The following is a 14490-nucleotide window of genomic DNA, read 5'->3' as shown; positions in this document are numbered from 1 at the left end:
CATTACAAACAGATCACGTGGCTACCTTTCCGGGATTAGAACTGCAGACACACCTTAGTGGCAATGCCATTCCCAAAAAGAACACTATGTTCAAACTTCACATTTATAAGAGGCAGTCATAATTTAAGTGAATGACAACACAATCCATAACTTAAACACCAGAAACCAAGGTCTGAAAATCATTCAGTAATTCTATACCTCAAAATGTGGATCACACTGCATTCATAGTTCTGGATGGGGATGCCCATGCCTCTTTCTTCAGCCTGCAAATCGCCCTGCCATGCTTTTCATATTGCAACTGCCACTACCCAAGAAAAGCAACCTTTCCATGTGCCATTTGTGATGAATCTAATGGAGCCATCAAGGTTTCCGCAGTGCTGATCTCCTCACATGTTGCCAGGAGACAGCGGCCGCTACTTGATCTTGACCTTCGGAGTGGTTATATAATGGAGAATAACATGGGAGGAGACAAATACCGGGAAAATGTCTTAACGTCATTCGACAAGATGCAGTAATCCCCACTTTCCCATGGGGAAGCCCCTCTGATGGCCAAGACCGTAATGGTCTACGGTTAGCTAATGGTTCCACCTTGTAGAGGAAGTCCAGAAACCTTTTCTCTATACTATTCTGGTCAGGCCCCCACCTTTGACCGAAAAACCCACAAGTCACAAATAACACCTTTTGTTTCTGATGTACCTTTATGTGAAATCTCTGAGAAAAACAATCTAAGACTTAAAAGTCCAATGACATCCATGAAATCCAACTCCATATACACTCAGGTACTGAGACGAGGAGGAGGATGAGGACATCTGTGCAAAGTGACAGGAGCTTGAAGTACAAAAAACAGGTGTCGTGGAAAAGAGAAGGCAGCTGGGACTGGAGGAGAAATGCTGAATGTGAGCAATAAGGGCTGTGGGGACGCTGGGAGCCATGCAGGAGCTCCTGGATGTTGGGCCACTCGATGAGACAGCGTTCACCAGTCTGGGCCAAAAAGGAAAGCCGGCGTGTGGCCACACTCCAAAGTGGAAAGTGGATTAAGGAACCACTCTGCAGAGGCTCATGTAGAATCACAGATGCTGGAAGGAACCACTGAGTCTACCCAAACCAGCTGGGGATCCCCGGGCATTCCGACAAGCGCGACAACAAATGTTTGAATGGTATGAAATTCCTGATGCAGAAAATACCAGAAGTTTGTTTGAATACAGACAAGGCAAAGTACAAAGTGTGAGGGGTCATCAATGCAAGCAAGACAGCTGTTTGATATTTGTTCAAAATATGCTATTTGTTTACAACAAAAATGATATCAGCATGCCTCTCTTTCCCTACTCAACTGTGGGTTTCCCTAATTAACCAAACTATACGGAAACACTCTAACACAGGAGTTCTGGCCCTCACACTAAACATCAAATACAAAAGACATATATGGCAATTGATCATTGACATGCATAGTATCTTGTTAACCTTTTATCAAACTGGTTGACCCCATTTCCCCAGGATTCAAGGAGTATTCATCTTCAATGTTAATCAAAAGAATATAAGTAAATTCACATAAGTAGTAAACGTCTCACTTCAGTTCTTGAAAAGTCAATATTAAGGTAAAGGTTTGTTTCAGTTCCTGAAAAGTCAATGTGAAAGTAAATATCTGTCAACCACAGTGACAACAACAACACATGTTCTTCTTCTGATGAAATAAAGGTTTTCCACTTCCTCAGAATAGCATCAATGTTTTTCTCAGCCGCAATGCCCTTTTACCACTTCCAGTTATTCAAGAAGACTTTACACCATAAATAAATAATTGATCTAGATATGTAATGCCCAGAGAAAGCCATGACCTCCAGAAAAGAGATACCTTGTTAACTTGGTTAGCCATTAAGACAATTACCTCTAATTGGAAAGATCTAGATAAAATCCATTACAAAATTTGGTTGAATGCTGTATGTAACACCCACAGACTAGAATGCTGCAATGCGTCCACTACATTTTTACTATGCAAACAAGATGTCAAATGGAAACTCTTTGTACAGTTTCTTGCAACATCAGAATAGCGTAAAATGTATACATTCAAGTAACACTCATGCACTCCCCCATCGCCCTTTTTTTTTCTTCGTACTTCTTAATGTCCATTTGTTTGTGTCATGTAATTGTATTGTCTTGGTCATATCCTTTTCGTGTTTGTTTGTTCTACCCCCAGTTTATTAAACATGTTGTTTTAATAGCATATCGATGGATTTATATACTTACTAAACTTTGCCATTTCTCATAGCTTCTTTTCTTCTTTTATCTTTTATATGCTTCTTTTTGAATAAGTTTAACATAATACAGATGTACCATGTTATATTATACTGAAGTGTTATACATTTTGTTCTATAATGCTTGTAAATTAAGATCCTAAATAAAACGTATTTAAATAAAATTCTATTCAGGTTAGAATTCACAATGGGTATATTTAAATAAAAGTCTATTCAGGTTAGAATTCACAATGGGTATATTTGTCAGGATGACTTCTCAGTTCTGTAGCTTCTACTTCAACAACATTACTTCTACCACAGTTTACCTTGACAATATTCCCCTTGGCCCCATAGCATTCCCCTTCATTGGGACAGCTGAATTCTTGAATCCACTGACAACCCACATATGCCACCGCAGCTTCAGTACTTTATATTTGAAAGATGGGTTTCACTTTAAGTCACTGCAAGACCTTAACATAGGCAAGGAACTCTTCCTCTGAATAGCTCTTCAAAAGGCGAATCCTCTTTGCCTCTTCTCTGTCTACAACCATACCAACTTCAGTATTTTTAAAAGCAGCAAGGTATCCCTCTCCCCACTTTACCTTCACCTCTTTGCCATTGTTAGCCACATAATTACCCAGAAGCCTTGGTGCCACTCTCTTGGCTTTAGGTAATGCTTGCACACATGTATCTTGGACAAAGTTGAACTTCTATTGGGATCAAAGCAATTGTTCAACCAGTTTCTGGCTTTGAGAAAGGCTACTATTGTAGAGGAGCAAGTGGACACATTCTCCCTAGTCAACGCCTCCTTAACCCCACCCTATTGGAATAACAGACGAGGAGCTATAATTGGGAACCCATGTACAAGTTTATCTGACATGTCCATACCATGTTGACTGTATGAGAAATGATATGTACTCAGGCAGCTATTCAGAAAATGCCCCCACGTTGAAACAATGGAAGAAACTTACCAAGAGGGTTGTTCCTTGCTGAGTTGTCGATAAGCTGCCATGAATAAAATAATGTGCGATATGAATGTATGTTTAAATAAAGTCTTAGGACAGCAAACATGTCTGAAAGAAGATATATGATCCTATGTTGAAACAATATGAAAATACGTAAGAATAAACAATCTAACTGAAGCAGAAATTTAACCATATACTTCATGATGCAGTAGTTACGAATATTAAGAAGAATGAGTGGCCCTCTGGTCAATAATTGTAAATATGCTGAAATGCAAGATAGAAAGAATACATAGAAGCTTGCTTAGGAGAGGTATACATTCAATATTTAGGACTACAATCAGAACAAGATGGACGGCGGCTCATGTCAATCAACCCAGTTACCTCAAAAACATGAGCCTAGGATTTTAGAAATGGAGAGAAGATGCAGAAACCGTTTTCCTTGCAAAACTGAAGAGTACATTGACGTTGAACCAATGATGCTATTTCGAGAAATAAACAGAAAGCACAAATGTGCAAGGACATATTTTCTAAAGATTAGGAGGAACACAAACATTTACTGATGCCAAATATTGGGTGATTAAAGACACAAAATTCAATATGGGATGTAGTGAGAAAATCTCTAAAGGACAAAAGAAGAACTGCACCCAGAAAAAGTTGAATCAAATAAGGATAAAAGCATGGATGAATTCATGGTTTAGAACGCGTGATGAAGAGCTAGAAAAAAAGGGCTATTCATTAGGCTTGAAGATAAGATAGCAGTGTACCTACACTCCATCGGATTTCCGGAGACTGTGCAGACTGGCAAGGCCAACTTCAAATAGAAGACACTGGCCTGAGGGCTACCAATGAAAGAGAATGGCCTAACTGGGAAACAAACAGGAACGTCATTTCACCAAAATGCCAGGGGTAGCGGAAGTGACATCACACAACCCTTGATCCCCTGATGACATCACAGGACGTGATGTCATTTGACCCCGCCCCTAAGTGATATCGCGGGTAGCGATGGAACACGACATTTCACCCGTTGTCAAAACAGGAAGTGGCATCACATAGCATTGAACACTATGAAAAATATAGTTACGATATCACCATGTGATGTACATTTCATACAAGAATGGATCGCCATATGTAGCATTACGATCAGTGTGTGCAGGCCCATATTACCAAATTACTGTGTATGCAAGCAGACGTCCATGACCAAATGATAATGATGTGTTATTATATAGCACTTACGTTTAAGTGCTTTATATAGACAAAATATACGACCAATATCACCCAACCTGTGTTGTTACTCATTTATCAACCTCAGAAGGATGAAAGGCTGAGTGAGGCATTTAAGAACAGACAAAAGCAGTGACTCACCCCCTTAAGTGTGCCTGAAATAAAAATGTAATGAGCCTAGCAATTATTGTATAGAATTCCAGAAAGACACATTGGGCCTGATCACGACTTGGCCGTTACCGCCGGTGGTATTACCGGTGGTGGTAATAGCCCTACCGCCAAGCTCCCCGGCGCTAATAGCGCCGGATCACGAGTTCGGCAGTAAACTAATTCCCCATGCCCCATTGAGCCCATTCGGCAATGCCCCATTCCCCATTGGGCTCAATGGGGAATTTTCACACTCTTACCGCTGGTGGATTTCCCGCCGGCGTTAATAACGCGAATTATCGGCGGATTTCCTCCCAGCTCAGAGCTGGGGCGAAATCCTCCGAAGCCCTGATTCGGCGGACCATTAAATCCGACGGTATTAGCGCTACCGCCGGATTTAAGAGTTACCGCCGAAGTCTTGATCAGGCCCATTGTTTGGTACGCCTATTCTTTCTTATTTAGGGTCAGAGCTGAAAGTGTTAGACTTGTGCCACTCCTGTTCTTATTTTTCTTCTTTTTTTAAGGGACCTGAACAAGAAAGCCAGCCACTCCAGAAGTAAAGAGCCACAGGCCAGGAGCTTGCATTACCTTTTTTAGAGGTCGCAAAGGAGACCACAGAGGTCGCAAGGGAGACCTCAGAGGTCACAGTTGCGACCTCTGGCGACCCCTAAATGACGTCCCTGGAAACAAAGGAAGACATGACATATCTCCAACCACTTGAGTGTTGTTTCTATGTAAGTGCTGCTAGCAAGCAGAATGGCTAAGGTTGGATTTGGGTTGCCAAAGCACTTTTTACATGCAATGTTGTAAAGTATTATTCAGCTGCCACATTTTCTGCCATGAGGATTGCCTTACACCATATGGTTAGAAATAGCTCAGGGTGTGTCTCACAGATAAAAGACCACCAATGAGAAACTAACATGCATATTTTCTATAGGTCGAGATGATCCCCTAATCCAATCCCACCCCTCAATAGGTTTTTACTGTTTGCCACGTAGGATGATTGTCATAGATGACACATCTAGCATTATATAATCTAAAAACAAATGATATGACATTGTTATCCTGCATGAGTCGAGTTGATGAGAGTATATTCGCCCTGCTTTTCTTAACCTTTGAGTCTGTCTGGTTATTGGGTCCGAAGTATTTTGCATGGTAATATCATCTAGCGCAACAAATGCACACTGTAAATCTCAATAAGTGAATACTCTTGGCTTGATCAATGTTTGTGCTCTCTCCAACTGTACACACAATTACAAAAACTTGACTTTTTTAAGGAACAATGCTTGTTTGTTTGAACTAAGATGGAAAGTTAACTATTTACTTGCGAAACAGAATTAAGCATATGCAACCACCTCTTCCAGAAATGTAAAGCCTTTAAGTGTTTATCAATGGAGTTCCCGATCATTCGTTCTGTTTGGTAAGAGACACATGGCTCCATCTTCATATCGTTTAACAAGCTTCAAATGTTCAACAATTGTCTTCCACAATATGCGGTTTGCTCAATAAGCGACACATGATCACTTCTTCATATGTTTAAGGGCTTAGCTATGTCTTTCAGTAGCATTTGCTTTCACACAAGTAGAATTCACATTTCCATTCACACGTGAATGCTACTTTACCCTGTTAATGACTGCAACAATCAACTTCCGCCCACTCCGGCTTCTACGCGAGTGAAGATATGTCTGGATACTGTTTCTGCCAGACTCACCGGCTTCTGCAATCCGGCTTTTGCAAACCTTGTTATGCTGGTTGCTTGACTTCCACGACTTCAGGCACAGCTTCTGTTGGTTCTGGCTTCACAAGGACCCCCACCCTTCATCTGCTCAGTTGTCTCCAGTCCCACTCCCATCCAAGGAGCCCCTCCCACTCCTGAAACCTGTAACTCGCCCACAGCTCCACACTTTGTTCTTCGACATGTTTTCTGCAATCAGGCTCACGTCTTTTACTGCGCAGCCCCTGCACTTCAGAATTTGGGGTAACAGGACCCTCTCAGAACAAGCAGGTGAAATCTGCTGCATCTATGTCCTGGTGTCACTATGGTTCTCCCACATCTGCTGGGTTTGCCAGCTCTGTGTCTTCTTCTTTCTGTTTCTTCTATGACGGCACTCACCACACTCACAGTTACAGCTCCTTCTAATTTCCAGCATCTGAGGGGGCCTGTTAGGCTTTATTTCCTGACTAGGAATATGACATGCCTCTTCAGCCCTCTTCCTCGTCCCAGTACTCATGGAATTATGGGACTTTTAATCTTCAAAAACAAAATCAGATCTTGTAAGTTTTTGTTTGACTTTAAGAGTAGCTTTACTTCCCTTAAAGTCTTTTAAATGTGAACCTTTGGTATTTGTTGTTATAGGGGAAGACCCTTTATTTAAGGCAACATTTCTAAATTCCTTAACATTATACCTTTGGGAGTAAGGATAGTGTTGTGAGACAGGCATGGTATCAAGAGAGACACAGACTCAAAAGCAACAGTATCAAACTTTGTGGGGTTGATGTAATGCCTACCTGGCCTTAACTCTAAGAGGATTGTTCCCTCAACTGATGCTTCGAGGGCTGTCGAGGTCCGTAAATCCAAAACCAAAGTTTGCCTGTGTCCAAATGTATGCTTGCCCTCACTCCTAAACCAAATGTGATAGGGGTCTTATTGAAGTAAATATGGTGACTCAAAGGGAAATGTAAACCATAGTTGGTTTGGGGTAGTCTTACCCATGCGTTTAGTTCTGCCACTTCAAAGTAGTACAATTCAACAGGGTTGGCCTTGGAACCTTCCACGTAGGGCTCTTGCAGCACATCAATAGAGTTCACAATGACTCTGGGTCTCTTGGTGTTCCCTTCCCCAAGTATGATCCTTCCAGTTTCAAACAAAAAGACACAGTTCCTGTCAGGCCTCTCAGGGACCCTTTGCCCAAGTCTAGACCTCGTTTCACAAAGTTCAAACATGTCTTTAGTGGGCCTTTTAGGGTTCCCTTCCCCAGGCCTTGGCACCTCCTAAACCAGTTCAACAAACAAACAAAAAGTTCCTCTTGTAAGGATGTATTATTCACTCTACAGTTCTTTCGTGGGTGCAGTATCAGACACTTTCGAGAATGCAAGGTTCTCTGCTCCTATGAGGCACAACTTCTCTGACCTCTAACCCTTTTCCATATTCTCTGGTACCTCTTCTTCTTCTGTGCCTCTTCCACTCTGTCCTTTTTCTCTTTTCTTTGCTTCCTGCACAGCTTCTTTTTCTATTATGCACACTTCCACCTTCTTTCCACCTTTCGTGGCTCTTGCACACTTCTTCCTTTTCACCTACCTGTGTCTCATGCACACTTCCCTTTGCTTTTCGCCATGCTCTCTTGCCCCTTCATTTTCTCACTGTGCTCTCTTGAACCTTCATTTACTTGTTTAAGTGCCTCTTGCACTCTCTGCATTTATTTTGGGTCGCTTGCACCCTCTTTCTCACTTTTGGGTCACTTGCACCCTCTCTTGGCTGTCCAGTTTCCTTCTCTCTGTCTCTTTGCTGTCTTTCTCGATTTTGAGTCACTTGCACCAGTTTCCATACTTCCGGATCATTCGCACCGACTCATGGCTGTTTCCATGCTGCCAGTGCACTTGCTCTGTGTCTCTTTATTTCACGGCCTTTAGCGGCCTTTTCTTTTACTCAGCTTTGCATTCTTCCGGCTTTTCAGCTTTCACTTTCTATGCTTTGCTTTCACTTCATTCGCATTGCCTTTTTCCTTTTTCTTGCTGAAATTGTATAAAAATTCCTGCCGCGCAGTATACCAGACGATCTGCTATGTTACAAGAAATACTATCAAAAGACGGTTACAGAATGTACTGCTTAAACAAGATATTATTATTATTACTACTACTACTAGCACACACACTTCTGTCACTGCTTACACGTACTTGCCCTTAGAGTGTCTGGGCCTCATTACACGGATGGCGGTAAGGGTTTACCGGTACCGTTATTTTAGCAGTACTGGTAAATCCTTACCGCCTTACTACGAGGTCCCTTTGCTACCTTGGAATAGGGCGGTAATTCCCCTTTCCACCAAGGCGGTGCCGGTATTTTACCGGCATGAACATGGCGCTAATATCCCCATATAATAAAAACTTGGTTGAAATACTGCTAACCAAAAGTGCATGAACACAGTGCTCATTTGGAATAGGGTGGTGATTCCCCTTTCCACCAAGGCGGTGCCGGTATTTTACCGGCATGAACCATGGCGCTAATATCCCCATATAATAAGAACTTGGTTGAAATACTGCTAACCAAAAGTGCATGAACACAGTGCTCATTTGGAATAGGGCGGTAATTCCCCTTTCCACCAAGGCGGTGCCGGTATTTTACCGGCATGAACCATGGCGTTAATAGCACCATGGTTCACCGCCATCCGTGTAATGAGGCCCTCTGTGTCCATAACATCTGCACAAAATATGTGAATCATTAATGAGTGAGACAGAGCAACTTGACCATACAATACATACTTTCATATTATATGTTAAAATAGACTATCCTTCAGGTGTGTGAAAAACATTCTTCCTACCTGCTCCAAAGGCAAAAAAGAAACTCCTGTCCGTGTTTTCCCTTAAAAGGGCCATCACTCTCTTTGCCATCCTGTCATTTCTCTTGTAGATGAGTTCTTGTCGAAAATAGTCGTCGATCTCTTGTGCTGTCACTTGCTCATGTGGCGGGAGTGTCGTGTTGATAAAGTTAGGAAGCTGTCAATGCAAAATATTTCAGAAACTTTATTGTGCAAAATTGTTTAACCATGCGTGTTTCTGCTAGCCATCTTTACTTAGACAATGAAAATACATTTTTAGTTTTACTTGACATAGTTACTATAATAATAGAGCACATTTCAATAAGGAAACACTTCAGAAAATTACAGTTATTCCCCAGTTGGGAGTTGAACCTTATGTGACTTTGCTATATCACTACATGTGATAATAGCACATGTGATAATATCACATCAATTCATTCTTTTGTGTATATGTGTATTACGTCTATTTGTAGACAGCAGTTAAATAGTGTGCACTTTGTCCGTGCACTTTTATACGTTTATGCATATGTAAAACTGTTTGTGGGGTAGGAGGTGGGGAGGTAGGTTCATCCCCATATAATAAGAACTTGGTTGAAATACTGCTAACCAAAAGTGCATGAACACAGTGCTCATTTTTCAAATGTGGTCTACAAATAAATGTAGAACAGTGTGGAGCTAATTACCTACACAATAAAGTATGCAGAATTTAAACGTTTCACTTTTAAAGTGCAGAATGTGTTAATTAGGTAAAAAGATCTAGCTTTATAAAATTTGTGATATTTTACAACTATTGTCAAACATGTAATCATGCCCTATGTTTATACTAACCGGAAAAATAGCACACTTTGTCAATAAATACATTGCAATAATTAGGACCTGAACACTTGTGCTACTACATTAAGTGCATATACAGGTTGTACCTCTATCATTAAATCCTATTATGTGCAACCCAATATGTTTCTACACAAAATATTCTTCACCAATCTCAAAAACTTCCCTAGAGGGAGACCAAGACCACATAATCCAACTTCTTATGTCACTTCCTCTTCTCTTACTAGTCAGCCATATTCAACCATCTCATTCAAAGGCACAAATCACAACCTATCAAAGGTATAAGCTGACTTTGTCCAATAGAAGAACATCCCCATCCGCCTTCCCTCCCCACCTTTCATGCATATTTATTAACACCTTGCCAGTCTCCGAGACAGGATGTTCAATATGAATCTACTGATCAAAACTAAAACCAGTACCACCTCCAATAGTAGGATTCTCATTGTTACAAATGCCCCCAGCATATTATCCATCCTGGTGGCATTGACATCGACAATATTTTTTAGTACATCATGTTCGTGTCTGAAGTGATAATCTCTTCTTAAGTATTTGTTTCTATTGCCATTACCTTGAAGCTAGCATATTTCTGCATAAAAAGACACACTGCTATTTCTTTTCCTGCACCTACAGAACATTCCTAACTTCTGCCAAGTAGGTGCGTGTGTCCTCCCTACAAAAATTAAATTAAACCACCATGTTGATCATTTAGATGTCTAGAAGGATGTTGTTACTATATTTTCTAGAGTGTACATAGACCACAAGTGACTTCTTGGCACTTAAGCACACATTACTGTTGTCTGTGTCCACTGTTTAGAAGAGCTAGATTTTGACGATCAGATGGACCTTGAGAGATTCAGATTGGCAGTGAGAACTTTTTATAAAACTGTGGGCAATGGAGTGAGGTGGGATACGGATCACACTTCAGACCTCCTTTTTTGGACTGTGGTGAGCAAAGGTATCTAACTGATACTTCCCTCAGTAGGCAAGTGGCCAAAGACAGGGCATTAAACTGAATAGCCTTCTCTGCAGATGACAACAGATTGTCGTTTATCAAGAGTGATATGTTCTATTTGTGGAGAGCCTGCCAACGAGTCAGAAGCCACATTGTGCAGTCTCTGGTTAACAGTGATCAAAAATGTTCAGACTCTTAATCAAATTCTTGTGTCATAAATCAGGTTGGATGACACTTCAAAGCCCACAAGAAATAGTTCAATCGAGGGGTGTATACGTTATCCCATTAAACATTCTCAGCAGTTGAGTTTCCTTGACAGAAAACAGGGCAGCTAAGGAGGCCAAAAATAATAAGGTGGCAATAGGAGAGATGGAACATTTGCAGAAGGTGGTAGGAACACTTTGTTTTCTATTGAAACAGTGGATGCAACGCCATCAGTCTCAGAAGTCCTCCTTTTAGGAAACGGCTGGAGGCCTGATGGGAGCTGGAGAAGTGGCTTCAAGTTCATGTAATCAGGGATTTTCATGTGGGTGAAATCAAAGGCCCAAAACAAGAGATCTATGTGAAAAAGGCCTAGCCGTCTATACAAATGGAAAACCATCATTATTTATTTACAATTGAGGAAGAAATTCAAGGGACCCTTTCACATGAACAATTTGATTTTTAAACACTCGCACGAATACGGCTTTGCATGTGTGTTTGCATGTTAAAGAAAGACATGAGAAAAATATTCCCCTGCTCACATAAATATGTCAGGCAAAATACCAGCAAACATTTGAAAAGAAAAACCCACTTTGTTTCCCAGAAAACGTTTCTGTAAGCCCAAGTCAAATGCTTTGCTTTTCCCCCACAGAAAGCTTGGTTTACATCCCCCCATCTATTTTACAACTGCCATAAAATGTGGCCTGCCTAAAATGAGTTGTCCCTGAAGGCTGAGCTCTGTGTAGAGACACATGGCCCTGAATGTTTCATTCCTGGAATGTAGAGAGGAGGTATGAATACAGGGGTTACAATTAAAAGGAGCAGAACTTTGAATGAAATACAAGAAACATTCCACTAGAGATAAGATAGAGATAAAAGGAGCAGAACTTTGAAAGAAATACAAGAAACGGTCCACTAGAGATAAGAGCACAGGCCTCGTGACATCACAGGGCTTGTTATCTATAGTGGAGAATATCTGTGTAGCAAATGCATCCCCTATTTATGAGCTGTAACCAACTACAAACAAACAACTTCAAAGAGACTAATAAAAACACTGGCCAAGAGAGACAAATGGTATTGAAGACAACAGGCCTCCAATGTGCATATCCCAAAGATTTGCTATTAATTTAAAAGGACTATTATCATTTAGGCAATTCTGGGAACTGTAATGGCCAGTTAAACTAGGTACTTGGCTGATCTGTTAATGGCCCAAATTTAAGAGTTGGAGAACTGATGAAGGTTGAAATTATGAATGTGGAAAGTAAATTACATGTTCATGACGGTAATGCTTTCTGTGAAAAAGACAGGGAATTCCCAAACAGTTGTGCAAAATGGTGCAGACCTGCCTGCCACATAACTCATGTTTGGCAGTAATCTGGCATGAGAACAAATGGGGATTGCAAACGAACCTGCCACATGTCTGCTCCAGACTCTTAAACCAATCCATTGAGTTGGGCTGTAGTTGGCAGGAGAGAAAAGGCTAACTGTCCAATCCTAGTTGCGAGAACTCTTGCAAGGTGCTCCCCCAAGATGGTAAACTTGATGGTGTCATCACTGCTATATAAGGGGGAATGTACTATGAGGAAGGGACCGCACTGCTAAAATTACCATCAAGAGAGCTGTTAAAACCCATCATCTACAGCAACACAGAAACACCAGAAGAGATTGAAGGAATTGCATTTGGGTGGATCTGTCTATTGGAGCTGTCTGTTGGTGGGGGGAGGGATTCAAGGGCATGACATGCATCTGAAATATGGCTGAATATAAAAATCCATCAAACAGTTTGTTGCATGGCACCTTGAGTGGTGAGGAAAGGAACTCCCCATGATGAGGGTGGCTTCTCAATAAACTGTTACATTCAAGAAGGTGGGCAAATCATTTCTTAGTACAAGACAGCAGTGGATCCAGGAAGGTGAGTGACATGTATGAGTAAGAAGGTCCAGATGTGCTATCGTATGAAACACCTCTCTTATTCACATTTATGCTCCCCAATTATCCTTGTCATTTCTACCTAGCACACAGCCTCCTGATGGTGAGTCAGTACCCAACCTCCAACACCATTGGGATAATTGGGCTATAGACCCCACTCCTCTGGATCATCTCACTTGCCTCCAGAGCATGCTTGACCTTTTCAGAAGGGTGATATACCAATTATAAAAAGTGTGGGACACTGCTGTATGGCCACCACATAAGCAAGTTCTTGGAAATTACTGTGTTAATATATTTCTCGCATCACAGCAGCACTTTTTCATATGTGTGACTAGTAAGGCAATTAGAACCGTGGTGGAGGAACATTTACAATTTAAACCCCATTCAAATCTTCAGGTGTCTACCAAATCAGTGCCTTCTCACATGACAATCAAAGTGAGTTACATGATAACCCTCCTTTATAAATTATTACTTTATATTCATGATGTCTGACTCAAAAAAAATAAAGTTTACTTTAATGTGGTATTCAAATATTCTTAACATCATGTATAACAATAAGCAAGATGTTTTTGTCAAACAACACAATAAGCAATATATGCAAGTGATCCCATAACACACTATATTGTATTGTATGTCTTTAAGTGCTGAAAGTATAGTAGTACTAGAAGGATAGAAGTGGGGGCATGGCATTGTTGTTTGATTTACCCTTGATGCACAGTACCATACATTTAGGGTAAAGGAAATGTGATAAGTGAAGTGTTATCACGTGGATAGACTTGATCTACATGAAATGTAGGCCTGTCTAGTTATGCAATAACACATAACTTATCATTTGATTTACCCTTGATGCATGGTATTGTGCATCAAAGCTAAATTAACATGATACATGTTATTACATGGCTAGACTGGCTTAAACTGAATGTAGGCAAGTCTAGCCAGGTAATTACATGCATGTTTGCTTTACCCATGATGCCAAATAAAAAATGCCTTGCAACATTAAGAAACTATATGCAGACTGGCACTACTACTGTCGGTCTGCATATATTCTTTTAAATATATTATGGCATTTTTTACTTTTCATTAAGGGTAACAGCGAAAATATGTGTGAGTGTGTGATAAATTACCCTATGTTGGTATATACACTTCATTATGTGGCATGGTATGTTTTCGTGGAAGGGAAGACTTCTATGGGAATACTGGCATATATTGGTGCAGCATGCATGGACATGTATGGGCACAGCATGCATGAACATGTTTTATATACTTGCATATGTCATGGGCAAAGAAATCATTGACGTGTTGCAAAATGACGCAGTGCACTGTTGGTGACTTGCATCTGAAGTGTTAGCCGACCACTCACCCACAGTTTCCGTCTGGTTTCTACTACTATCCCAGTAGATTTGTCAGCATCCTGAGTCTTCTGTCTACAAGGAAATATGTCTGCCAGTTGATGTTAATCTGAGCCATGTATTTACTGCTGTGTC

General features: G+C 40.9%; 1 protein-coding gene across 2 annotated transcripts in view; it reads right to left on the bottom strand.

Moving 5' to 3' along the window:
* The window catches only part of TRABD2B (TraB domain containing 2B), a 1121778-nt gene that overhangs the window by 352138 nt on the left and 755150 nt on the right, over positions 1 to 14490 (bottom strand). For both annotated transcript variants that reach the window (XM_069642238.1, XM_069642239.1), the window contains exon 4: positions 9097 to 9271. In XM_069642238.1, coding sequence (XP_069498339.1) covers positions 9097 to 9271 — 175 coding nt within the window. The remainder of the gene's footprint in view (positions 1 to 9096; positions 9272 to 14490) is intronic.

This window comes from Ambystoma mexicanum, chromosome 1q (genome assembly GCF_040938575.1).
Source record: "Ambystoma mexicanum isolate Mex_15411 chromosome 1q, UKY_AmexF1_1, whole genome shotgun sequence".
Taxonomy (NCBI): domain Eukaryota; kingdom Metazoa; phylum Chordata; class Amphibia; order Caudata; family Ambystomatidae; genus Ambystoma; species Ambystoma mexicanum.
Note: the sequence above shows the minus strand (reverse complement) of the source record. Positions and strands in the feature narration are given on the sequence as shown.